This window comes from Pimephales promelas, chromosome 2 (assembly GCF_988280905.1).
Source record: "Pimephales promelas chromosome 2, fPimPro1.hap1.1, whole genome shotgun sequence".
In the NCBI taxonomy this organism is placed as follows: domain Eukaryota; kingdom Metazoa; phylum Chordata; class Actinopteri; order Cypriniformes; family Leuciscidae; genus Pimephales; species Pimephales promelas.
Genome location: NC_142770.1, coordinates 25,970,076 through 25,997,131, shown reverse-complemented (window position 1 = coordinate 25,997,131; position 27,056 = coordinate 25,970,076). Strand labels below are relative to the sequence as shown.

Sequence of the window (27,056 nt, the reverse complement as noted above, 5' to 3'; positions counted from 1 at the left end):
GTGAGTTTTTTTATCTTAAAAATCTGACTTTCCATAGAGTGTGTGAATCTGTGGAGATGAACTGGCCTGCAGGTGGCGCTATCACAACTCATGTCGGGAAGTAGAAAAGCCTCAGTGTTCCACACGCACGTGTCAGTCGTGTTTACTTCTGAGGAGCCGAAGCAGTGCTGTAATGCCTCTGAAGAGAGCTGTGATCGTACCGGGAAACGGAGCAGGGAATGTCGAGCACTGCAACTGGTATGGATGGGCAAACAAACGAATAAACGAGGTATGATGACGTCAACAAGAGATTAAACTCACTTCAGCTGTTATGATGACAGGCAGGTTTAATTTCAGCCCGAATATTAAATGCTGCACCATTATTACAGATTCCAGATGTGTCATGCGCGCTGAGAAACATGCCGGATCCTGGTAGTTCACATTCACATCGCATGACTATTAACGTTACCACTTCATATGAGACATGTTTCCGGAAGTATAATAAAATACGCTGTGTAACCCGACAGTGACTGCGAGAGAGAGCATCTGGCTGCCGTTCATGGAGAAGGACCTGAGATGTGATGAAGAAACAGTCATCATCGGACACAGTTCAGGAGCCGCGGCAGCCATGAGGTACTCGACTCAGCGATTCATATGAATCATTCGATTCGTGTTCTAAATGATCCGATTCATCGATGAGCACAATGTTTGTTTATCATCAGCAAATTAGCTCTGTGTGCTTACTTATTTAATTAATCTGTCAATGTATTTATTTACATTTATTTTGTCTCCACCCCTAAGGTTTCAGTCTTGTTCACTGATGATACCACTGAATAATCTCATTGATGATGTTTGATTCATCATTTTACCTGAATGATCAATTCCTTAATGAGTTGGAGAGTAAAACATTCATATTTGATCAGTGTGTGAGCGTTTCTATCACTATCACTCAGTGTTGTAGTCGAGACCACCTCACTCGAGTCCGAGTCGAGACCGAAACCAGAGAGAGTCGAGTCCGAGTCAAGACCGAGTCCATAGAGAGTCGAGTCCGAGTCGAGACCAGTGAGGGTTGATTACCTAATTTACTTTTATTTACTTAGAGAAATCCTTTTTTTTTTTTTACTGAATTTACTTTAAAAAATATGTTTAAATGTAGTTTAAAAAATATGATCAGTTTAGGGTAAAAAGGCCACATAGTAGGTGGTGTTAAAAGTAATTTTATTACAATTTGTCATGCGCAGTTGCGGACTAGAAAATCACCAATCACTGGGCGTGTCAATCAATTTAAAGAAATATTTTATTAACATACATTAATAATCATGAAAAATATTTTGAATTGAACTCGAGTGGACTCGGGAATAAGTCCGAGTCCTAAAAAAAAAATGTTCGAGTACGAGTCAATTCCAAGTCCAAATGCACACGAGTCCATGACAAGACCATTAAAATATGGTCTCGAGACCGAGTCTCGAGTACTACAACACCACTCTTTAAACAACACGATTGCTTGTTTCTGGTGTGCTTCGACAGGTATGCAGAAACACACCAAGTGTTTGCCATTATTCTGGTCGGCGCGTACACATCAGATCTGGGAGATGAGAATGAACGTGAGAGCGGTGAGTTTGAATAAAAGCCCCTCATCGTGACATCATTGGTCATCAGTGTGAGTGTGTGTGTGACGATGTGCCTTCTCTTATGACGCTCAGGATATTTCAGTCGGCCATGGGAATGGGAAAAGATAAGAACAAACGTGAAGTACATAGTTCAGTTTGGATCCACAGACGACCCGTTTCTGCCCTGGGAAGAGCAACAGGAAGTGGCTGATGGACTGAAGACAGATTTATACAAGTATACAGATCGTGGACACTTCCAGAACACAGCCTTCTCGGAGCTCATTGACGCAATAAGAAAGCTCAAAACCAACAGCTAAACACACACCGAGAAATGACCCCTCAAATACTCTATTGATGTGCTGGAAATCGGTGCTTTAGTTCTCTGGGGCCAAAAAATTGTACTTTACAACAAATGAAGACAGTTTATTATTGTGGATGAATTGGGAACAGGCCATTTTGACTTTCATGTAAATCAAGTTTTAGAAATCCAAAAATCTGAAATAAAACACCCATGTAAACTAGGACAAAACTTAGTAATCGATGCAAAATCAAAAAGTAATGGCACTTACAGCAGTTCTCGAACACAAACAACATCCAACTCAACAGTTTAATACTGTGAACACATTTATCAATTCTGGTTATTACGATTATACGCACACACATATACAGGTAAAGTCCTATATTTGGACAGAAAAGACTGGAGTTCTGGTTCAAATCAGTTATAGCACCATTTAAGTCAACATAAATATCTAATCTGATCAAAGTACACACCTTCTCTTATATTGTTGAGGAATAGTATGTCTTAATAGTGGAGTGAAATAAAGCATTCATTTTCACTCAATCCAGTAACACTGACTTTCTGTAAACAACTATATTGTATAAAGCTCACCCAAAATAAAAATAATTTTACTCATCCACGTTTTTAACGTCTTCCTGGGAACATATAGTTCACACTGTTCTTTATAACAGCATTTTTATTCTTCCTGTCAACTGTACAACTTCAGAAGACTTTGAATGGACTTTTACAGTGATTTTATTTATAGCTCAAAATGTAAAATTGCTCCACAGAGTGGGATGGGTGACTAACCAAAAATAAATAAAAAAAAAAAACAGCACCAAAAAGAGTTATCTGATAAAACTGCCGTCATGAGAATCATAGATTGATTATTCTAGAAACCTGAGATTGGAAGTAAAGTGCATCATGTAAACCAGCCTGTTATTTTCAGAAGCATACAGCTATATGGTTTCAGAAAAGCAGTTCTCTATAACCTCACACATCCATCAGAAACATTTCGTCAAGCAGCGAGTGTGACGCTCCCAGTGTCCGGCGTCTCATGCTTTAGGATCTATAGAGATCTTCTTCTTCCGTCTGGCTTTGGAGTATCCTCTCCCGAACCATCCGCCCTGAAGCGCGGGGCCCTGGCCTTGAGCCTGCGCGTCACAAGAGTCCTCCTCCACAGCAGCAGGGGGCGCTATCTCCTCTCGAGTGTGACTGTCCTGCTCCTGTGGACCCAGTGCTTTAGCCAAGCTGAAGATGGGGTCTTGCGATCTGTTATTCATCGAAATAATGCCAAAAGTATTAAAGGCAATCAGGCTTGAGGTCATGTTATATGATGAATATATGTGCTCAACAATGGTATTTAACCATCTAGTCCAGTTCACTCACATTTGACTGAAAAAAAAACAGCATTTGGAGAATAGGCCTATGCCACGAAAAAAAAAAACTGGAAGTACGTCTTTTAGTAGTGATACGGCTCTTCAGTGATACGGTTAGCTTTTTACAATGCTGGAGTCTGATAGATACCGCTGGACCAAATCTCTCCGCAGCCGATAAACTGCAATACATCTCAAATTTAGATCATGTTTATATATAAAACGTATGACAAATAAGGGCGGTTAACTTTGATTGACAGCTGATAACGGGCTGCGCCGAGTGAATTTGATGTCTCGGCCATGATCTGACGCAACACATCATACCACCTCTCTGTATCCTTTCTGAAACTTTTGTATTTGCCAAGATTTTCTAGTATGGCGCCGTCTATACCCCCCCATAAACAGCTTCAAACCCGTTCTTCAGAGAGTCTATGGGTCTGGTCCTGACGCAGAGCAACCACAACAACAGCCGCGGGTAACTCTAGCCGTTCGCCAGTAGGGTAAACATTTTTATGGTAACAGTGAGTTGGACCAATCAGCAGATGTTGCTAATATGGTGAGATGGTATCCTGAGGTTTGCTAATGTTTGCCCGCTAATGTGTCAGCATGCTAACAGTGTTTAACAGTTAGTGGGCCGCACCTGTCGTAAACGGGAACTTCCAAACCCAGCTCCTCCATGAGGAGACTCATCACTGCGTCACACTTCCCATGGATCTTCAGAGTGGCCAGGTTGTCTTTCGGCGTCCACTAACATAAACGAGGAGAAGCTGTTAAATCATGTCAGCTGAGAGGGTGAGCAGTTTCTGGAGGAAGATGTACCTGAAGATTCACGATGTACAGCTTTGGTCTTTTGTTGGCGGGTCTGTTCATGCACCACAAGCAGGAGTACTTCTTCAGCACCTGATGGACACACACACACAGCAGCTGATCCATCAAATCAAGCAGCGCCATTTAATATAACACAAATGCACTTCGACTAATGTTGCGACTACATGATAGATGTTCCTGTTACAGTGGATATAAAACATCTATTATGATCTAAAACTGAAACAAAGATAATGATCACAGCACTCAGTGTGTTTCAGCCCACCTCGACTCCTCTTTGCTCAAAGCCTCCAGATCTGTGTGAATGTCGTATTATGAACCTTGAATGGGGTGGTGATGGCGCAGTGGATAAGACACATGCCTTTGGTGTGAGAGACCCGGGTTCGAATCCACTGTGAGACACTAATATGTCCCTGAGCAAGACCCTTAAAGGGTTAGTTCACCCAAAATGAAAATGAAATTTGTGTCAGTATTTACTCACCCTCATGTTGTTCCAAACCTCTATGTGTTCATTTGTTCTGCTGAACACAAAGGAAGATATTTGGAAGAATGTTTTAATCAAACAGATCTCATTCCCCATTGACTACCATAGTATGTATTTTTTGCTACTATATGGAAGTCAATGGGGAATGAGATCTGTTTGATTAAAACATTCTTCCAAATATCTTCCTTTGTGTTCAGCAGAACTAATAAACACATAGAGGTTTGGAACAACATGAGGGTGAGTAAATACTGACAGAATTTTAATTTTTGGGTGAACTAACCCTTTAACTCCTAGTTGCTCCAAAGGCGTGCGACCTCTGACATATATAGCAATTGTAAGTCGCTTTGGATAAAAGCGTCAGCTAAATGAATAAATGTAATGTAAATATTAACAAATGTTCTAAAATGATTTATCTCGGTTTCATTTTTTACATCACAAAACAGATGTATCAAGCAATGCCTCCAAACAATGTCATGTTTTATCCATGTGAGCAACCAGAAGCGCCGCGACACAAGGCGTCTTTTCCATGTGCATCAGAGTTTCTATCCTAACCTGACGCGCCGATGCTATTTTAGAAACGGTTTCTATTTTTTCTGTGACGTCGCACTGGAACAACAAACACAAAGTGGATAATCTCAGGCACTGTTTATGTGCTTTATTTAATATTAAAAGCATCTGTGCGAGTTTGAATATCATTTTGTGTGTCTTTTATAGCCGCATGCAACAACGGACAATACCTCATATCTTCAAAATAAATAAAAGTAAACGAGAACGTCCAAACTATCAACTCATTGTTAACAGACAAGAGAAAGAATTTTTTAAGTAGCTTAGTATGTATTTTTAATAATGTTAAAATGGTGTAATATTCATAAATTTGATTATGTGTTCCTCCGTTATGTTTGCGAGTGCCCAGTAGCACCTTTTCCAAACGGTGTACACGGTCAATGCAGTACACGAGATCCAGGGGCGGAGTCGGATGCAGATCTGAGGGGTGGAGTTGGGTAGAATTAGGGGTGGGGTTAGGGATCAGGGGGTGGACCTGGGTAGGTTTAGGGGTGGGGTTAGGGATCAGGGGGTGGAGTTGCGTAGGTTTAGGGATCAGGGGGTGGAGCTGGGTAGGTTTAGGGATCAGGGGGTGGAGCTGGGTAGGTTTAGGGGTGGGGTTAGGGATCAGGGGGTGGAGTTGCGTAGGTTTAGGGATCAGGAGGTGGAGCTGGGTAGGTTTAAGGGTGGGGTTAGGGATCAGGGGGTGGAGTTGGGTAGGTTTAGGGATCAGGAGGTGGAGCTGGGTAGGTTTAAGGGTGGGGTTAGGGATCAGGGGGTGGAGTTGGGTGGGTTTAGGGATCAGGAGGTGGAGCTGGGTAGGTTTAGGGGTGGGGTTAGGGATCAGGGAGTGGAGTTGGGTAGATTTAGGGGTGGGTTTAGGGATCAGGGAGTGGAGTTGGGTAGGTTTAGGGATCAGGGGGTGGAGCTGGGTAGGTTTAGGGATCAGGGGGGTGTAGTTGGGTAGGTTTAGGGATCAGGGGGTGGAGCTGGGTAGGTTTAGGGGTGGGGTTAGGGATCAGGGAGTGGAGTTGGGTAGATTTAGGGGTGGGTTTAGGGAACAGGGGGTGGAGCTGTGTAGGTTTAGGGATCAGGGAGTGGAGTTGGGTTAGGGATCAGGGGGTGGAGCTGGGTAGGTTTAGGGATCAGGGGGTGGAGCTGGGTAGGTTTAAGGGTGGATTTAGGGATCAGGGGGTGGAGCTGGGTAGGCTTAGGGGTGGGTTTAGGGATCAGAGGGTGGAGCTGGGTAGGTTTAGGGGTGGGGTTAGGGATCAGGGGGTGGAGTTGCGTAGGTTTAGGGATCAGGGGGTGGAGCTGGGTAGGTTTAAGGATCAGGGGGTGGAGCTGGGTAGGTTTAGGGGTGGGGTTAGGGATCAGGGGGTGGAGTTGCGTAGGTTTAGGGATCAGGGGGTGGAGCTGGGTAGGTTTAAGGGTGGGGTTAGGGATCAGGGGGTGGAGTTGGGTGGGTTTAGGGATCAGGAGGTGGAGCTGGGTAGGTTTAGGGGTGGGGTTAGGGATCAGGGAGTGGAGTTGGGTAGATTTAGGGTTGGGTTTAGGGATCAGGGGGTGGAGTTGGGTAGGTTTAGGGATCAGGGGGTGGAGCTGGGTAGGTTTAGGGATCAGGGGGTGTAGTTGGGTAGGTTTAGGGATCAGGGGGTGGAGCTGGGTAGGTTTAGGGGTGGGGTTAGGGATCAGGGAGTGGAGTTGGGTAGATTTAGGGGTGGGTTTAGGGAACAGGGGGTGGAGCTGTGTAGGTTTAGGGATCAGGGAGTGGAGTTGGGTTAGGGATCAGGGGGTGGAGCTGGGTAGGTTTAGGGGTGGGTTTAGGGATCAGGGGGGGGGAGCTGGGTAGGTTTAGGGGTGGGTTTAGAGATCAGGGGGTGGAGCTGGGTAGGTTTAGGGATCAGGGGGTGGAGCTGGGTAGGTTTAAGGGTGGATTTAGGGATCAGGGGGTGGAGCTGGGTAGGCTTAGGGGTGGGTTTAGGGATCAGAGGGTGGAGCTGGGTAGGTTTAGGGGTGGGTTTAGGGATCAGGGGGTGGAGCTGGGTAGGTTTAGGTATATGTAAGATGGGAGGAGTTGCATCTGGATCCGACTCCTCCCTGTGGATTTCATGTTCTGCAGTGAGGACCATCTCTAAGTGCCAGGAGCCTGCAGAAAGAGTCCACACACACTCACTCACGCGCTTCTGATTGGCTGTGTTTTTAATCGACTCTATCGCGTCGACAAATGATTGGATTGGCATGGCGTGAGGTTAGGCTTGGTGTGAGACTCAGCACGCGCACCTTGAGACTGGAACCGAGGCAGAGGATGAGGTCGGCCCGCTGCGCCGCCTGAGCCGCCCCGCTCCAGTTCAGCGGCTGCTCCAGGGTCCCGCGCTCCCCGAAGTGCACGATGGTGTCCCTCAGCTCCCCCCCGCAGTGAGGACACCGGCGGCCCGTGCCATGCCTGTGCAGAGCCGTGCGCTCCGTCACGTCAAACACGCGGATCAGTTCCCGCGCTGGGCGGCAGGAGGAGCACACCTGTTTGACACACGGGAAGACCACGGGGGAAACATGGGAATAAGTCTGATATTACAGAAACGGATCACATTTTACAACTCGAAAACAGGAAAACTCCAATTTTGAGATCTTTATGCTACCCTTTAAAACGAGTGAATCCAGAGAAATGTGACCCTGGACCACAAAACCAGTCACAAGGGTCATTTTCTTTTTATTGAGATGTATACATCATCTGGAAGCTGAATAAATAAGCTTTCCATAGATGTTTGGTTTGTTAGATAGGACGATATTTGGCCAAGATCTGACTAGTGGAATCTGAGGCGGGTGCAAAAAAATCTAAATATTGAGAAAATCTCCTGTAAATTTGTGCATCTTTGTTCTCGATTGTACAGCATTCACTCACAAAAATAAGGTTTTATATATTTTACAGTAGGAAATTTAGAAAATATCTTCATGGAACATGATCTTTGGCATAAAAGTCAAACGTATAATTTTGACCCATACAATATATCGTTGGCTATTGCCACAGATAGACCCGTGCGCCTCGTGACTGGTGTCCTGATCCAGGGTCACATGTGAACTGAATTTAAGGCTGACCTCGATGAACATGTTCCCGTGGAGTTCAGAGAGAGCGTGTCTGGGCAAGCCACTGCGCAGGTGAAGACCGTCACAGTTCTGCGAGACCACGTGCTGAACCTGTACACACACACACACTTTTTAAAATACACACGTTTCCAAGCAGCTTCAAAAGGAAATCATGTGTATAATATCTTCATGTCACATTTCGAGCTGGGCAATAATTTGAGTTAAGTAGTTGAGATTTGCTATAGTTATATAAGCCAACACGAGTCAGCATTCGTATATAACAAACTTTCTGTACAGATCTGTGCGATAATACAGTTTTTATTTTCTGTGTACGTGAGTGTGTGAAGTACGATGTACTACAAATCCACTTTTTAATATAATGCTGGTGATGATGCGTTTTAAGCCAAGCTTTGCTATTGTCCTGCTTAATATGAGTGTATTCTGCTAATGTAGTCACGCACCATCTTCTCTTTATGTAGCAGCCAGAGGCACATGTGTGTGAGCGTGGGCTCAGCTCGACTCAGGTCTGATGTGCTGCGGATACACACACACACACAGATGAGGTTAACATGTGGCAGCAGGAGGAGTCAATGCTAGCGTAGTTAGACCTGTGATCTGCACCTGACAGAGCGGCCCCGCTGCAGCTGAGTCCACACGCCGTTCGGCCCGCGGTAGTCCGGGATCGAGGCGGCCTGAGGAACACACAGCACACTCACACTTACAATGAACCAGGAAACAACACACTGATGGATGATAACATCGATACATCTCTATCCTATACGACGCATGCGGAGCCGAGGAGTGCTCGTGAGCAGGTGTTTGGGGGAATCAGCCCAAAATCAGACAAAACCGTGTGTGTGTGTCAACACTTTCACCCGATGGAATCAAAACGTCAATTTCACCGTTTCCCATACATGAAATGTCAAAACCATGTTTCCGCATAAATGGTATCCTAAAGTCCTCATAATAAATTGACCATTTCAAGGAATGCGTCTTACTCTAGGTTCTTTTAAATGCAGTGTGTGTGTAGTTTTACACCCAATGAAACCACAGGAGTGTGAGCAGTGATCATCATGTCATCATTCTGCTCCTTGAGTTCACACAAGAGCTCATGTACGCTAGGATACATGGATCCTCTTCCTCCATCTTTACACGTGGGACAGGCCGTACAGAAGGACAGTTTCACGTACCGTGCTGATCCCTGCCCCGGTGTACACCACCACATACTGCGCCTGCTGGAGCGCCTCCGCCAGCTGCTTCACCTTGCTCTGCAGGCTCTCCGCCTCGTCAAACACCTGCACACACACACTCATGATGTGACAGATGCTAATCAGGCTGAACATGCTGTATAGTATGTGTGTGAGCTGTACCTCCTCTAGTTTGCTCTGTAGGAGGCGTCTCCGGCTCTGTCTGCGTTTTAGCTCCTGAACTGTGTCCTGATGATCCTGTAGAAGCCTTCGCTCCTCCTGCGTCTGCTCTCCAGCACTCTTCTGCAGGATCTGAGAGATCTACACACACACACACACACACACACACACACACACACACACACACACACACACACACACACACACACACACAGCTCTTATCTGATGCTTTACATGGATTCAGCTGTTCTGTTGACACTGACTCAAAGCCCAGTGATCAGTTTCACAAACGGGTTTGTTTTCTCGCAACTGGTCAGTGCTTTAACTGTTACACGGCAACGTCATGAAGAACACGACATCTCCTGGAAAGACCCTTTCGTGCCACCAAATCATCAGTTTGGTAGAAACTGTGATGTTTGAAGGGGTTTGACTGAGTTTATTAGCTAGTTTTACAGGTGTTCTGCTGAATAAAGTTACGTATCACATTGTGCTATCAAATATATTTGCATTGTTTTAAATGTAGGGGAAGGTGTGGACGTTAATAAAGCCTCAAACCACATCACATGAATATAATGCTGGCAGCCTTAGCATTTTCACCGACTGTACCGCTTTATTGGTGTTTCGAGTCGTTAACGTCTGTGGTCATGTGAATTAGATGAAGAAGATGATATCTGGTGGTCATACCGTCTTGACAGTGTGTCTCTGCTTCTCTCGCTGGATGATCTTCTGCTTTTCTCGCTCTTTTCTCTCCGCTCGCGCTGAGCCAAAGCTGTTTGTTTGCGCGTCCATGTTGGACATCGTCACCGATGACGTCACCCCTCGTCTAGTCTCAGCCTCAGACGTCACGCCCACGGAACGTTGGCTAAACGTCTGATGCATATGGTACACTTAACTGGAAACACTTCAGGAATGTCGAAGTCGTCATCTGATTGGTTGAATTTTATCGGATTTCCGGGGGGCGTCAGTGTCGCGTTTATTTTCGGTCCGCCGGGAAACAAAGCGCAGATGTGTGATTGCGGAAGAAAAACTGTTGTGTTTATATGAGTGGCCTATGTGAGTGACAATGAGCATTTCTCAAGATCAGCTAAACGTAGTTGTATGTCCCCTCCAATCTATTATGGAAGATCAAGTGAAGTACTTAATTGCGAAGGGTATATCAGCTGCGTTTGTGGACAAACATGAAACAGACGCTGACATCGCAGCTGGCCGATTCAGTATTCATAGGTCGCGCACACTGGATTATAAGGCACATAAGATACTGCAGAGTCAAACGTTTGACTGGGTTTGCGTTATGCATCCACTAGATGTGCTAAAGGCTAAAGGGAATGTAGCGAGTGCGCGGCGCCGGAGGTGAGGCGTTTATTTAGTAGGCGTGAGCGCTCTGGGGCGGGGACGTAACTTACATTCGTGTGACAAAGCGGACATAAGATGGACATGAGCGAGTTCGTGGGTGAATTTAATAACACGGAGCGTTGTTAGCGCCTCCGGTGACTGCTGACTGACTTGTTGCACACCGGTCTGTTGTTGTGGGGACATTTCCACGCCCCGAAACATGACGCTGAACGAAACGAACTGTAATTGGTTGTTTGACATGTCGGTCTAACGGCCTTATGGGCGGGCCTTGACCAAAGAAAGCTGCTATGAATTCCAGACCTTCAGCCGTCAGTCTGAAGGTCTGGCTACGCGAGACTACCCCTCGTCGTACTTCTTCTTCTTCTTTTCGTTTCATGACCGTTCACTCCTTTGGATTATTTACCGCCACCTACTGTATACCTTACGCACATGATTTTATCGCGAGGTAAAAAAGTTTTTTTTCTACCGTGTCGGAGAAAAAAGTTTATTTAATCGTTTTAATTCACATGTTGTAATTACTTTATTTATTTATTTATTTATTTATTTAATTAATGCATTTATTTATTTCCCGCCCTGGCCAAACTAGCTTTTTAGCTGGTTTAGCTGGGTGGCTCTCAGCTTAGACGAAAAAGATATCTAAAAGTAAAAAAAAATATATATATATATATATATATATATATATATATATATAAACAGACAACAATATTTGAAATATTTGATGTACGTTGGCTCATGCACTGTTACCAACAGGTGGCGGTAAAGTACCAATCCGCCACTGCGATCCACTGCTAACAAAGAGAAGAGGAAGAAGAGCTAATGGGTTTCCGGTCCGTCCATGCTGATTCGAAAAACGCAAAAATTCAGCTTCTCTGATTCTGAATTTATTTTATTAATTTCATCATGTCCATTAAATTGAACGCTCTCTACAGCGACTCATATGTGGATATAAGCCAGTACAGAGACCAGCATTTTAAGGTGAGTGCATGCTTTTTTTTGAGGATTAACGTTACTCTTTCCTTTTGATAGGACGCATAAAACACTGTGCAGAATCTCAGTGCAAATGAAGCAGTGCAGCTGGATTTAGTGTACTTGTTTCTCTAATTCAGTATTTATTTTTTTATTCAAATATATTAAATATTTGATTATGCAATCAAATATACGGTTCCCTGTTAAAACATTATTATTGTTATTATTATAACTACTCGTGACTTATATTCTTCTCACCAAAGCTTTTTTTAATATAAAAAATAGTCAAAAACTGTAATATTGTGAAATATTGTTACAATTTACGTGAACTGTGTTTTCTATGTGAATATATAGTAAAGTGTAATGCATTCTGTGATCAAAGCTGGATTTTCAGCATCATTACTCCAGTCTTTTCTGATTATATCAGTGTTGAAAAAAGTTGTGCGGCATAATCATTTTGTAAATTGCAATAGTGTCTCTTTCTGGGATTTTTTTTTAATATAAACATTTATAAGAAACATAAATATTTTATAGAATCAAGTATTTACTGTCATTTTTGGTCAATTTAGAGTGTCCTCGCTGTTTAACAGTATTGATGTCCTCACTGAAAGGCATTATGCTAGGCATTACATAATCCCGTTGGAAAGGTCACGCTGGGTGTAGGCTGAAGTATCCACGCCATTGTTTGGAGAAAAACCCTGAAATGGCTTCCTCAAAAAACTTAATGTCTTTTCCACTGATGAAAGACTTATCTTTCATCAGTGGATATAATAAATTATCAGGAAATTTTGAGGTGAACTAATCCTTTGACGTCTCTCTCACTGCAGGGTAACAGGTACGAGCAGGAGAAGCTGCTGAAGCAGAGCTCGACGCTGTACGTGGGAAACCTGTCCTTCTACACTACAGAGGAGCAGGTGTATGAGCTCTTCGCCAAGAGTGGAGACGTCAAGAGGATCGTCATCGGCCTCGACAAGGTCAAGAAGACCGCCTGTGGCTTCTGTTTTGTCGAGTATCCTTTCCATTCATAACCATAATGTCACCGTAACATGTGAGCCTTAAAGGGATAGTTCACACAAAACGAATGATTTACTCCCCCTGAAGCCATCCAAGACTTTCTTCTTTCAGACGAATACAATCAGAGTTATATTAATGTTCTGGCTCTTCCAAGCGTTGTAAGGCAGTGAATGGGCAATATTTTTTGGAGTAAATTAAAGTGCATCTATCAGTGATAAAAGTGCATCTATCCGTGATAAAAGGGCATCTATCCGTGATAAAAGTGCGTCTATCCGTGATAAAAGTGCATCTATCTGTGATAAAAGTGCACCTATCCGTGATAAAAGTGCATCTATCCATGGTAAAAGTGCATTTATCAGTGATAAAAGTGCATCTATCCGTGATAAGTGCGTCTATCTGTAATTAAAGTGCATCTATCAGTGATAAGTGCATCTATCAGTGATAAAAGTACATCTATCCATGATTAAAATGCATCTATCCGTGATAAAAGTGCATCTATCAGTGATAAAAGTTCATCTATCCGTGATAAAAGTGCACCTATCCGTGATAAAAGTGCATCTATCCGTGATAAAAGTACATCTATCCATGATTAAAGTGCATCTATCCATGATTAAAGTGCATCTATCCATGATTAAAGTGCATCAATCCATGATTAAAGTGCATCTATCCATGATTAAAGTGCTCCACAGGCTCTGAGTATATACATTCTGAAGCAAAACAATGAGTTTGTGTAAGAAAAATATCCATATTTAAAAATGTATTGACTAAAATAACTAGCTTCCAGCAAAAAATAGTGCCATTTACTGCCATTGTAAAGCTTGGAAGAGCCAGGAGGACATTTTTAATATAACTGATTGTATTCGTCTAAAAGAAGAAAGTCATTACATGTAGGATGACATGAGGGCGAGTAAATCATGAGGAAATTATTTTCCTTTTTGGGTGAACTTAAGATGCACTTGAACTATAACGATGGAAGATGTTTTCAGCTCTAAAAATTGCAGGAGGTTTTGATGGTTCAGAGACCTCTTAAATGCCAAAAGTTCACAGAAAATTCGATGTCTTATGTCATGACCCCTTTTAAATACTTGGGTGCACTTTCTTCAGTGTTGGAGATTAGAGCACAGTATCTAACTGATATCAAAATCTTGATCTGAGTCTGTATCAATGGTGTCAGTCCTTTAACTGCTGATGTGAAGGTATTACACGCGAGCCGACGCGGAGCAGGCCATGAGGTTTGTGAACGGCACGAGGCTGGATGACCGGATCATCCGCACGGACTGGGACGCGGGCTTTAAAGAGGGCCGACAGTACGGCCGGGGCAAGTCCGGCGGCCAGGTAAGGCCATCAGGACATCATTATAATCACAATAACTACCGCATTCACGTTTCAGGAATATTGTTTCCTGTGTGTGTGTGAAGGTGCGGGATGAGTACAGGCAGGACTACGACCCCGCCAGAGGGGGTTATGGGAAACTGGTGCAGAAAGCCTGAACGTGAACACGGACTGCCGGGAATGCGATTTCTGGGATGTGCAGTGGCGGACTGAGATGTGTGTGTGATGTACATATTAGAGTTTAGAATGTCCATGCCTGAAATTCATCTAGTCTGGCATTTGTACTTATTTATTTTTTTTTTTTTAATAAATGCTTTTTTATAAACGTAGCCTTGTGTTTGTGTTTAGATGAACCCAGTGTCATGCAAATTCTCATGATTCCCAGTGAATCTCGTCTGGTCTGGTGACATGATGGTCATCACTGCTGGAACACAAACCAGTGAATGTCCAAATTGTGTTGGTGCCGCAATAAGCACTGATGTTAAAATTCATAATTTTAAACAATAATAACTGCATAACTCAGTCATTAACAGGTAATCGTGCAGCTCCATTACACACTGTGTGTAATGGAGCTACACGATTATCTGTTGAAAAATGAGAATCTCGATTTAAACAGGCGTTTGTATTCTTATTCCTAAATGGCATGATTCCTATGGAAGCTCGTTTCCACCACTGAATAAAAAAAAGCAATTTTTATCTCACAATTGCGTGTTATAAAGACCGAATTGCGACACTATAAAGTTTTAAAATCAATTATGAAGTCGGAATTCTGAGAAAAAAAGACAGAAGTGCGATTTTTTTTTATCTCACAATACTGACTTTTTTCTCGTAATTGCGAGGTTATTTCTCGAAATTCTGACATCTTTTCTCAGAATTGTGAGATATAAACTCGCAATTGCGAGTTATCAGGCCAATTCTATGGGAAAAAAGACTTTTTTCCCCTCAATAATTTATATCTCACACTTCTGATTTTATAGCATGCATTTCTGACTTTGTACATCGCAATTCTGACTATATATTGCAATTCTTACTTTATATATCGCAAATTTGACTTTATATCTAGCAATTCTTACTTTATATATCACAATTCTGACTATATATCACAATTCTTTTTATATCGCAATTTTGACTTATTATCTTGCATTTCTGATTTAATAACACGCAATTGCGACTTTATATCTAGCAATTCTGACTTTATATCTCGCAATTACAACTTTAAATATCGCAATTCTGACTTTATATCTCACAATTCTGATTTTAAATATTGCAATTCTGACTTTATATCTCACAATTCTGACTTTATATGTCGCAATTCTGACTTTTAATATCACAATTCTGACTTTAAATATCGCAATTCTGACTATATATCACAATTCTGACTTTAAATATCGCAATTCTGACTATATCTCGCAATTGTGACTTTAAATATCGCAATTCTGACTTTATATCTCGCAATTCTGACTTTAAATATCGCAATTCTGACTTTATATCTCGCAATTCTGACTTTAAATATCGCAATTCTGACTTTATATCTCACAATTCTGATTTTACCCAGATAGCAAACTGACATTGAATCAATGTGGAAACGACGTCTCTCATGACATTGAAACAACGTTGATTTGCTCATCGAATTAACGTTGAACCAACGTCAGACGCGGCATTCTTCAAAGCTAAATGAAATCGAAAATTGGTTTGCTTTCATAACGTTGAAACAACGCGTTGATTTCAAGTTGATTTTCCGTTTAGTTTTGAAAGAATGACGCGCCTGACGTTGGTTCAACGTTAATTCGATGAGCAAAACAATGTCAGATCAACGTTGTTTCGATGTCATATTTCCACGTTGATTCAATGTCAGTTTGCTATCTGGGTAAATATTGCAATTCTGACTTTAAATATCGCAATTCTGACTTTATATCTCGCAATTCTGACTTTAAATATCGCAATTCTGACTTTATCGCAATTCTGACTTTATATCTCACAATTCTGATTTTAAATATTGCAATTCTGACTTTAAATATCGCAATTCTGACTTTATATCTCGCAATTCTGACTTTAAATATCGCAATTCTGACTTTAAATATCGCAATTCTGACTTTAAATATCGCAATTTAAATATCGCAATTCTGACTTTATATCTCACAATTCTGATTTTAAATATTGCAATTCTGACTTCATATCTTGGAATTCCGACTTTAAATATCGCAATGCTGACTTTATATCTCGCAATTCTGACTTTAAATATCGCAATTCTGATTTTAAATATTGCAATTCTGACTTTATATCTCGCAATTCTGACTTTATATCTCACAATTCTGACTTTATAACATGCAATTGCGACTTTATCTCGCATTTCTGACTATATCTCGCAATTCTGACTTTATATCTCGCACTCCTGACTTTATAACATGCAATTGCGACTTTATATCTCGCAATTCTGAGAAATAAAGTCAGAATTGCAAGATGTAAACTCGCAATTGTGAGAGAAAAAGTCCGAATTGTGAGATAAAAAGACGCAATTACCTTTTTTATTTTTTATTCTGTGGCGGAAACAAGCTTCCATATGATTCATCTGTCTTTTAAACAGAAATGGCTTCATTATTCCTGTCTTACAGTGATTTATATGATCACAGTAATTCTGGAATGAAAGTTTATACCTCAGATATAAACACTGATATCTATGATAGAAATCAAATCAGCTTTTGAAAGTAACTTGATGCTTGAAATAAATATTGCATCAATGCCATTGTCACAGCAGAAGGTGGAGACGAGACGGTTCATCTTTAAATCACTCGAGATCCCTCAGAAACACCGATTCCTCCAGTGATGCACTCGTGAACCTTCTGTCAGAACCGCTAGTCAATTACTAGTTATTTTGTTTGGTTGTCTGTTCAGAATCATAGGGGAATCGTGATCTTTATTTTTAACAAATTTAGCATTAAGTTTCATGGCAAAGCACAATTCTGGATAATACTTAAGCTATTAGCTGTTCTGATGTATATAAAACTATTTAATTACTAAAAAGGAGGCTTCGAACACATTAATTTTAGTAAAAGGGCTGCAAAAACTGAAATATGTACACACAATAACAGACACAGAACTGGTTATTAAACATGTATTTTTAAATAATGATGAAACTAGTAGTCAGAAACTCTGTCTGAGGTTATGATTTGTTGGTAAATTTCAAGTAACTAAAAATTACAGTATCGCTCTTGAATGATGGAATCACTGACAAAAGGATAAAGCTACTATTCAGACATTTTTGTACCAAACTGCATCACAAGGTAGAAAACACTCCTCACACAGAACTGATGACGATGATGTGATGGTCTGGAGACCGGTCTCGGATGATCAGTCTTCACGATTAAGAAAAAGAAGAGTATAAATAAAAGGCAGAAACCTGCAGCTTTCACTGCAGCACACTCTGTGCTCATTTTAAAAATGACCTTTAACTGACTTCAATTAATGACAAATCGACATGCGACAAAACCATTTTAACCGCTGACGCATTTTAGAAAACAACGGAAAGTGCTCAGAAGTGAGAGAACAGCAGTTTGCAACAAAACTGTCAAATAATGCCGGTGGCGTACAGCAAGCAGCCGGATATACGCGTCGGTCCTGAGGCTCCACGGGACGACGGGGAACATAGTTTGAAATTGATCAAATGTTAACAAAGCAAAATCTGGTCCAGGACTTCAGGTATCGCAACAAAATATGCTTTCAAGTTACAAGCTTGACTGTACAAGTAGAATTCTCATGTTTAACAGTACATTCATTAAGAGCCTTTATAAACGCTTCTTGTACCTCGACAACGGCGGGATATTTTTACTCTAGGAAAGGCCTTCAAGTTTCATGCTGCAAAGCAACAACTCAACGAAACCTGATAGAAACACGTAGTCTGTGTTATAAGATGCAAGAATGAATGGCGATGAAATGAATGATATTTTAAAATAAGTAAAAAAAAAAATAATCATAATATCCACACGCTTTTGAGGTCTTGAATCTTTGTGGCTGCCAGTAAACGATTTCTCCATCGCGGAGGGTTTTCTCGTTTGTGAACATCCACTTGTTCTCTGAGAAGCGGTCACAGCCGCCGTTAAACTCGAGGTTGAGGACGCATGTCTGCACTGCCGATGTCCAGCGAAGAGGTAAACGCAACCCGACAGAAGTCCAGCAAGCCTCTCCGGTGTTTCGACAGGCTCATATGTAGGGAATCTCCAGCTTTGCCTGATCAGAGCTTGCAGTGAAGCCAGTTCCTGCGAGTCCGAGTCTTCAGGTCTATGTGGGTTTGTCTGGGCTCGAGCAGTCGGACAGTGTGCAGTCGCAGAGCTCTCTGTAGATCCTCTTGCGGACGCGTGGCATGTCCTCTTGAGTGAACAGCAGCGGCTTCAGGAACGCCAGGCACTTGCAGTACTGCGGAATCAAAAACAGGTTCAGTTTGATCATACAAATTGGGGGCAGGCACCACAACCATGCACCAAATCTCATGTTATGTTGAGTCATTTCATAATAGAAAAAAAAAAATTAATACTTTAACAAAACCCCCTCTTCTTTAAGCCCAATGTATACTACTGTTAACGTGTATGTATTCAAAAGGAGCACAACAACTCGCACTGGCCCTCCTGGTCTACAGTTACATATCTTTATCATCTTTTAGGCTCCAGTACAAACGCTAAATTTTCTCTCCTCCTCGCCCAATCTCTCGTCCACATAGCAGTCCACTGTTGTTGTAGCTTGCATGAGCATGGGTTGTGGACCCTAACGTACAGTTAAGTGTCCTTGTATACATATATGTTTTTTTTTATATTTACTTGTATGTAGTGTGTAATAGAGCTGTTTGTGATTGTAAACACTCTGCAAAGTTTTAAAGATCACAGTGCAGATAAAGACACTGTCTCCTAAAAGAAAGAAGTGATTCTGAACTGAAACGAGTCGTCAGTAATCCAGTCTCACTTCCTGAACCTGCGTAACAGTGCAACACATTTGCATAACGCCCATCTGTGGTCTTGATTGGCTGCCCGCGAACGACACTTCCTGCAAACACTGCAGTTGTAGCTGAGACTGCAACATGCAAATCGACTTTGCATGAACTTCAAGAGGATGAGATTGATACATTAAAAATGTCATTATTTTTTCTGTTCATATCACTATGCATCAAGTGCTAAGGACAATCCAGAGCTGAAATTCAAATATGGTAATGGACGTAAGCAATCAGAGCAGAGTAGACCAATCACAAGAGACTGGGTCATCTGACCAATCAGAGCAGAGTAGACCAATCACAACAGACTGGACCATCTGACCAATCAGAGCAGAGTAGACCAATCACAACAGACTAAGTCATCTGACCAATCAGAGCAGAGTAGACCAATCACAACAGACTAAGTCATCTGACCAATCAGAGCAGAGTAGACCAATCACAACAGACTGGGTCATCTGACCAATCAGAGCAGAGTAGACCAATCACAACAGACTGGGTCATCTGACCAATCAGAGCAGAGTAGACTAATCACAATAGACTGGGTCATCTGACCAATCAGAGCAGAGTAGACCAATCACAACAGACTGAGCCATCTGACCAATCAGAGCAGAGTAAACCAATCACAACAGACTGGATCATCTGACCAATCAGAGCAGAGTAGACCAATCACAACAGACTGAGTCATCTGACCAATCAGAACAGAGTAGAGTAGACCAATCACAACAGACTGAGCCATCTGACCGATCAAAACAGAGCAGAGTAAACCAATCATAACAGACTGGGTCATCTGACCAATCAGAGCAGATGACCAATCAGAGCAGGGTAGACTCATGAAAAGTGCTATAGAAATAAACTTAAATTGAATATATCATCATCATCATTCCACCTAGCCGTACTGTAGCAAACATTTACCTCCAAGACAAAAACCCCACAGTCGTTGTCGTTCTTCTGCTGTGGAATGGTCTGTGGAGAGAACAGACAAAGATAAACGTGGAGAGAAAGCTCTCGCCAGAACATCAGAACACGGTTTAGTAGAGCTCTCGTTACAGACCTTGTTGACGACCATCTTCCAGCCCTTCTGAAAGCCCAGCTGCTTCTTCTCTTTGGCTTCTGCCAGGATGTATTTCAGGATGTTCTGTGGAAAGAGTCGCACATCAGCTCGATGTGAGGACTCCTATCTAAATCACACTGCAATCGCACTCACGTCCACAGCGAACTTGAAGAGGATGCCCTGCGAGTCGTAGAAGTTGATGTTCTGCTTGGAGACGTCCACGGTGATGAGCGACCAGTGGATCTCCAGATGAAGAGGAATCAGGATCAGAGTCTTAGAAAACAGATCAACCTGAGGACATTAAGACAGAACACATCACACACTCTCCACAACGCTGAGACGTGTCAATGTGGTTTCACTCCCAATGTTCTTCAAAATATCTCGTGTTCCTCAACAGAAAGAAAGCCTTCCGGATTCAGAACGACACGAGAGTGAGTAAACACAGATGACAGCTTTTCATTTTCATTCTCTTACTGAGCATTTGTTAAAGAAAGAACAATAATTTGACTTGTAGGAAATGTAGAGACTCGATTAACTAAAACAGCTGTGTTCAGATCATTCTATCAACATGTTTTTGCAGGCTGTGACATTTACCTTTTTGGTCCACCGTCTCACGCCTTCATAACCTTTTGCTACAAACTGCCGGTAAAAAAAACTGTTGAAGAAATGAACCTAGAAAAGGACAGATAAACAAGGGATTCATTTGCAACATTAGAGTACAATTTCAAAAGGTTTGGTTTTTAAACATCCTGGCATTACTGTAGAAGCCTGTGTTAGTGTAGTCGCTTCCAGTCGGTCATCACGAAAGCAGTCTTCAGTGTGTGCTTCTTACACCCCTACACTACTACACACATCATTTTTGCCACTGAAATCACCCGCCCATATATTGCTAACTAGACTAAATGCACTTTGCAATATTGAAGCATTGTCACACTCTGTCACATTGCTGTTAATGATGAGTAACACCCTATTGTCAGCTAATTTAGCTATTTTTGCTCCGTCAATGGAAAGAGTGTTAGAGCAACACACTAAAGGTGTTTTACTCCTGATAAAATGTGTGTTCTTGAATGAATCGGATGAGTTAATGATTCAATGACTCAATCATAACACACAGAAGAGGTCACAGATACACTCTCACCCCGATCTGTCTGAAGTGTGTGAACACACTCCGGCTGTGCCATTTTAAGAAGTATTATATCCATAATCGCCTTTAAAGGGTTAGTTCACCCAAAAATGAAAATTAAGTCATTAATTACTCACCCCCATGCTGTACCAACCCCGTAAGACCTTCGTTCATCTTCGGAACACAAATAAAGATATTTTTGATTGAATCTGAGAGCTAGATCAGTCCTACATAGACTGCCTAAGGGACTTGCTCTTGACGGCCCATAAAGTCATTAAAGAAAAGATTGAAATATTCCATGTGCCTACAGCGGCTCAATTATAAGTTTATCAAGCGACGAGACTACTTTTTGTGCGAAAAAAACATAAATAACGACTTTATTCCACTATTCCATTACTTCCTTATTGGCGCATGCGCGAGAACTGAGACGAGGACGTTCTCATTCGTCTACTTCTTGTTACCGGCTGCTCACCGCTTAGGAGTTTTACCGCCCCCTACCGTATAAGATGATGTGCTGATATAGCTGGAAGCGCAAAACTTTCTGTTTACAAGCAGAGGAAGATGCGCGCTGTACATACGCTTTTCAATTTGCGTATTTTCCGCACTATAAGGTGCACTTAAAAGCCTTTAATCTTCTCAAAAAACTACAGTGTGCCTTATCATCATCTTATACGGCAGGTGGCGGTAATACTCCTAAGCGGTGAGCAGCCGGTAAAAAGAAGTAGTCAAAGGAGAACCGAGGAGAACGTCCTCGTCTCAGTTCTCGCGCATGCGCCCATAAGGAAGTAATGGAATACTCGAATAAAGTCATTATTTATGTTTTTTTAGCACAAAAAGTAGTCTCGTCGCTTGATAAACTTATAATTGAGCCGCTGTAGGCACATGGAATATTTAAACCTTTTCTTTAATGACTTTATGGGCCGTCAAGAGCCAGTCCCTTAGGCATTTTTTGGAAGAGTGATACAGCTCTCAGATTCAATCAAAAATATCTTTATTTGTGTTCTGAAGATGAACGAAGGTCTTACGGGGTTGGAACAGCATGGGGGTGAGTAAATAATGACTTAAATTTTCATTTTTGGGTGAACTAACCCTTTAAATACTGCAATATTATAAAGGGCTGTGAAACGATTAATCGTGATTAATCGCATCCAAAATAAAAGTTTGTGTTTACATAATATATGTGGGTGCACTGTGTATAATTATATATATATATACAAACATGCATATTTAAGAAAAAAAATATTATTTATATATAAAATATTGATATTTATGTCATAAATTATATATAAATCTATATACAGTATATACATGAAAATATTATATACAATATATATATATACACACACACACACACACACAAGCATGTGTGTGTATTTATATATATATAAAATAATTATCCACAGTGCACTCGCATATATTATGTAAACACAAACTTTTATTTTGGATGCAATTAATCATTTGACAGCCCTACTCTGGAGAAATGAATGAATGCTTTTACCTTATGGTTTGTAGCTTCCATGATCAATTCTCCATACATGTTAATCACCTGCAACACACACATAACAAATCCCAGTCCAGGAGATGTGCACATGCATGTTTAGACACGAATGACTACAGATTTAAACTCATAAATACAGATTAACACCAACACCAACCTGATCATTGACCCAGTTTTGGTCATCAAGTGTTGAAAGGTCATCTAAGGTCAACGTGTGCTTGTTGTAGGTCACTTGGAAGAACTGCATAGGAGCACAAGCCAGCCCAGCCCTGTATTTGGACACTTCTGCTCTGATCAGCTTCATCCTGGAGGAACACACACACACACGTGAGTGCTGGTCAACTACATCCGAACACACTCATGTTCTTTCAAACGTGAAAACTATAGTTCATCGAATATAATCTAACAGTGCATGAGAGGCAGCTGGATTAAACATTAAATCAAACTTTCCCCAAATCATTGACAGCATTCATCTAGCTCAAACAAATAAAAATCATAATGAATCAAAATTATGTGAAATTTCTTTGCATTTATTGGAAATATATACTAAAATTTAAAAGATTGATAGCCGCAAGAATTTTGACCAAATTTTTCTATTAGATGATGATGAGAAGACCAACGCCTGGGAAGAGACGACTCAACACCGGAGATATGTTATGGCACCGTTTTATATATAAACAATATTTATATTTAAACATTAACAATATGAATGTAAGCCAGAGGAGAACTGGCCCCCGACTGAGCCTGGGTTCTCCCAAGGTTTTTTCTCCATCCAATCTGATGGAGTTTTGGTTCCTTGCCACTGTCGCCTTGCTTTTGGCTTGCTCAGTTGGGGTTATTTAATATTTAACAATATTATTGATCTGTGTTGTACTATTTTCATGTTATCACTGTGAAGCTGCTTTGATACAATCTGTATTGTGAAAAGCGCTATATAAATAAATGTGACTTGACTTGACTATTAAGCTCTTCAAGGCTGCATTTATTTGATCAAAAATACAGTGAGATATTATTAATCTTAAAGAACTGTTTTCTAGGTGAACATATAGCAAGGTGTCACATGATCCTTCAGAAATCCCACTAATATGGTGATTTGATGATCAAGAAACATTTATGATTATCATCAGTGTTGAAACAGTTGTACTGACTAATTTTTAGTTGTTAGTCAGTTGTAAGTTGTACTGATCTTCACTGTCACTTTTGATTGGTTTATCGATTAAATTCATTCTTGCTGAACATGATTTTTTTAAACTACTGACCCCAAACTTAAAGGGATAGTTCACTTTGAAATTAATTTTTAATATGTTTTAGCTTACCTCAAGGGCATCCAAGATGTAGGTGTCTTTGTTTCCGCAGTATTTTCAATTTTGATATGTTTAGGTCAAACCGTTCTTGTCTGTCAGTCATATAATGGAGGTCTATGGTCACCACCTCAAAGAGCATGCACAGAGAAGTCCAAATTAAACATGATTTAATGACTCGTAAATGTAAGTACACATTGATGGCCTAAGACACGAAACGAGCTGTTTGTGTGAGGAAACGAACAGTATTTACAGTCACGTCCAAGTGATTTGAGGTGCTTCAGTCTGCGCAAGCGCCGGAAAGAGCCGGAATTGATCTCTCGCGCGGTTGCGAAACAAAATCAACGTTGTCAGTTGTTATATATCGAAATCGCCTTCCATTACAATTTCCTGTATATCTAAATATGTTTAGATTTTCAAAGTTTGTCTAGATCTTGCGCAGGCAGAACGAAGCACCCGCACCCTAGAGTACTTGGACGTGACTGTGATTACAAGAGGTAAAAACGATATAAATACTGTTTGTTTTCTCACACAAACCGCTAGTTTCATGTCTTAGGCCATCAATGTGTACTTACATTTACGAGTCATTAAATCATGTTTAATTTGGACTTCTCTGTGCATGCTCTTTGAGGTGGTGACCATAGACCTCCATTATATGACTGACAGACAAGAACGGTTTGACCTAAAGATATCAAAATTGAAAATACGGCAGAAAAAAAAGACACCTACATCTTGAATGCCCTTGAGGTAGATAAAACATATCAAAAATTAATTTCAAAGTGGTGGTACTTTAAGTAGTGGATGAATTTTTGCAAAATAATAAAGTTTCCAAAAAAGGTCTTTCTGAAGGTTATGAAATATAGAGCCATAAAGAGCCAGGAATGGGCAGGGACATGTCCACACGGGGCTCGAACTCGCCTGTCGTTGAGGTCCGACTCAAAGGTCTTGTTCAGGTGATCGAGGACATCGGCGTCAGTCAACGGGGCGAAGCTGGCGTATTTCCCATAGAACTGCTCAAGGAATTCTGGGAGGGAAAGAAAGCACGTTCAGTAAGAGAAACGGCACCAGAACACACGGACGTGTGGGAGTCTCCGAACTCTACCGTGAATGCACTCGATGATGCCCTCGGTGGTGAACTCAGCCGGAGGCGGTGTCGTCCCGTCCACGCCGTCGCTCCGGCTCTCCCCGCCGGGGGGTCTGCAGTAGTGGTGGTCCCAGGACACCTGCTTCACATGAGCGCTCCAGCTCGACGGCTCGGTTTCCATCGCATCATTATGAGCGTCCGTCTCTGTGCCGCTCAGGGAAGAATCCCCGGGTTTCTTCAGCGTTTGAGAAGCGCTCAGCTCCGTGTCGTCGCTGGGATGCGCATGATCACTGTTCTCCGAACCATTCACCATGAGCGTGCTTTCACTCGCTTGGGAGACGTCTGGCTTTCCCCTGGGAGACGGAGCCTCCTCCATCTCAGACACCGTCCCGGCATCCACCGGGTCTAACGTCACGACCCCTGATGTGCTCACCACCTCTTCCGCCGCCACCTCTTCTTGGCTCACCATGTCCTTCTTCTTGCGTCCGCGTTTCTTGGAGATCTGCTCGTGTCCGGGAGCGTGAGGCTTCCCGTTGGGACCGCAGCAGTCGCACGTCTTGGGCACACGTTTCCTCCTGGAGCGGCCATTTTCAGGCATCTCCCCGGAGCCGGATTCTGCCCGATCGGAGCGGTTCGGTGCCGGGACCCTCATGGCAAACTCTACCCCATTCCTTCCGGGATCCTCTCCACGCTCTTCAGCACGATGCCACCATCGGGAGTTAGGGTCCTGGGACTGGAAGTCAGGGCAGTTTGGATGTTCTTTTCTTGAAAGGAAGAAAGAGTAAAACTCTTAGTGATTGGAGATCAATCTTATGAAAAGTGTATAAAATCAGTATTTTTCAAAGCAGAACAACTATCATGTGGCTTACAGTCCCATTAAATGTACAGACCATTCACACGTGTAGCCTACGTCTGTCTATTTGTCATAGAAAACTCATTTCCATGGCTTATTTCTGCAAGGAGTCGGTTTGTATCTTCATACAAACTGAAAGATTCGTTGCTTTGAATCTTCATGGAGCGTATGTTTGTTTTATTGTTTGGAAAAAGGTTTTATTCGCATTTCTGGTTGTCAATTTCGCTGCTCAGTGCAACTGTCTGCACCTTTTCTGATGAAGAACTATCATATATTTATATTATATCGCATGGAGGCTGTATGTCATACACAATGATCACCATATTCATCTAACATTGTATATGGTATTACCACCATGGTACATGTTCAAAACACACGGTTTAGTGATGATTTTATATGGTAATACTTCGTGAGTTTGCTATACTCAATGATATACGCTAGGGATGATTATTATAATCGTGTACCATGGTATTAAAGAATCCCGATGCACATGTCAGTCAAATCAACGGACCGCAGACAATAACACAATCATTTGAGAAAATATGATTTGAATGTTCTGATCGAAACTTAATAAAAATGCGAATGCATGCAAGTCATGAGGAATAACGTCACCATCGAGGTTAAGGCAGAAATAATGTGAGATGATGATAATCAATGATTCAGAGCAGATCATTTATTCATCAGTCCAGCTAAACCAGCAGGTCTATCTCGTGAAGCCCTCGCACACACACATCAGTGTTTTACAGTCTCACCGTGTGTCCGTCTCGAGGATGAAGTGACCAGGACCTGTAAGGCTGTGCAAATTAATTCCGATCAATATTCCTCTATCATTGATATCGAAGAAAGTGAGGGTTATATCAGGCGTTGTTATGGTCGCAGACCGATCGCGGCGCACGTCGATGACGTCACACGCCGTGTTTTAGCGACATCTGGTGGGAAGGAGACACTGAACGCTTTTCTT

General features: G+C 41.9%; 4 protein-coding genes across 5 annotated transcripts; 2 read left to right on the top strand and 2 right to left on the bottom strand.

Annotated features, from left to right (window-relative positions):
* The first annotated feature begins 92 nt into the window (after positions 1-92).
* On the top strand, positions 93-2,502 carry rbbp9 (retinoblastoma binding protein 9). Its single transcript, XM_039657307.2, has 5 exons — positions 93-268; positions 369-411; positions 507-612; positions 1,507-1,592; positions 1,683-2,502. Exons 1-5 carry the CDS (start codon positions 173-175, stop codon positions 1,904-1,906), a joined length of 555 nt encoding a protein of 184 aa, XP_039513241.2. The 5' UTR covers positions 93-172; the 3' UTR covers positions 1,907-2,502.
* Positions 1,998-11,226, bottom strand: sirt7 (sirtuin 7). The gene is made up of 10 exons (XM_039657306.2): positions 10,230-11,226; positions 9,549-9,686; positions 9,369-9,473; positions 8,800-8,870; positions 8,640-8,712; positions 8,191-8,289; positions 7,378-7,614; positions 4,062-4,142; positions 3,883-3,989; positions 1,998-3,138 (listed from the first exon to the last, which is right to left on the bottom strand). Exons 1-10 carry the CDS (start codon positions 10,422-10,424, stop codon positions 2,922-2,924), a joined length of 1,323 nt encoding a protein of 440 aa, XP_039513240.2. The 5' UTR covers positions 10,425-11,226; the 3' UTR covers positions 1,998-2,921.
* A 476-nt stretch (positions 11,227-11,702) lies between these two features.
* Positions 11,703-14,539, top strand: ncbp2 (nuclear cap binding protein subunit 2). Its single transcript, XM_039657178.2, has 4 exons — positions 11,703-11,873; positions 12,692-12,873; positions 14,075-14,213; positions 14,297-14,539. The coding sequence occupies exons 1-4, from the start codon at positions 11,799-11,801 to the stop codon at positions 14,366-14,368; spliced, it is 468 nt and encodes a 155-aa protein (XP_039513112.1). The 5' UTR covers positions 11,703-11,798; the 3' UTR covers positions 14,369-14,539.
* A 3,508-nt stretch (positions 14,540-18,047) lies between these two features.
* senp5 (SUMO specific peptidase 5) lies at positions 18,048-27,011 on the bottom strand. 2 transcript variants are annotated; one of them, XM_039657313.2, is made up of 10 exons: positions 26,848-27,011; positions 25,261-26,006; positions 25,077-25,182; positions 23,015-23,162; positions 22,858-22,905; positions 20,831-20,908; positions 20,390-20,527; positions 20,237-20,320; positions 20,098-20,148; positions 18,048-18,620 (listed from the first exon to the last, which is right to left on the bottom strand). In XM_039657313.2, exons 2-10 carry the CDS (start codon positions 25,892-25,894, stop codon positions 18,486-18,488), a joined length of 1,422 nt encoding a protein of 473 aa, XP_039513247.2. In that variant the 5' UTR covers positions 25,895-26,006; positions 26,848-27,011; the 3' UTR covers positions 18,048-18,485. The 2 variants fall into 2 exon arrangements, with proteins under 2 accessions (XP_039513247.2, XP_039513248.2); XM_039657314.2 differs by having other exon boundaries at positions 25,261-26,001; positions 26,848-26,981.
* Between the last annotated feature and the right edge of the window lie 45 nt (positions 27,012-27,056).

Coding starts and splice junctions, on each gene's coding strand:
- rbbp9 (XM_039657307.2), top strand. CDS start 173: ATGCCTCTGAAGAGAGCTGTGATCGTACCGGGAAACGGAGCAGGGAAT. Junction 412..506: donor GAGAAACATGCCGGATCCTG/GTAGTTCACATT, acceptor GTAACCCGACAG/TGACTGCGAGAGAGAGCATC. Junction 1,593..1,682: donor TGAGAATGAACGTGAGAGCG/GTGAGTTTGAAT, acceptor TATGACGCTCAG/GATATTTCAGTCGGCCATGG.
- sirt7 (XM_039657306.2), bottom strand. CDS start 10,424: ATGCATCAGACGTTTAGCCAACGTTCCGTGGGCGTGACGTCTGAGGCT. Junction 9,687..10,229: donor AGAGACACACTGTCAAGACG/GTATGACCACCA, acceptor GTGTGTGTGTAG/ATCTCTCAGATCCTGCAGAA. Junction 3,990..4,061: donor TGTACATCGTGAATCTTCAG/GTACATCTTCCT, acceptor CGTTTATGTTAG/TGGACGCCGAAAGACAACCT.
- ncbp2 (XM_039657178.2), top strand. CDS start 11,799: ATGTCCATTAAATTGAACGCTCTCTACAGCGACTCATATGTGGATATA. Junction 11,874..12,691: donor ACAGAGACCAGCATTTTAAG/GTGAGTGCATGC, acceptor CTCTCACTGCAG/GGTAACAGGTACGAGCAGGA. Junction 14,214..14,296: donor GGGGCAAGTCCGGCGGCCAG/GTAAGGCCATCA, acceptor GTGTGTGTGAAG/GTGCGGGATGAGTACAGGCA.
- senp5 (XM_039657313.2), bottom strand. CDS start 25,894: ATGAGGGTCCCGGCACCGAACCGCTCCGATCGGGCAGAATCCGGCTCC. Junction 25,183..25,260: donor CATCATCGAGTGCATTCACG/GTAGAGTTCGGA, acceptor TTTCCCTCCCAG/AATTCCTTGAGCAGTTCTAT. Junction 22,906..23,014: donor AAAACTGGGTCAATGATCAG/GTTGGTGTTGGT, acceptor TGTGTGTTGCAG/GTGATTAACATGTATGGAGA.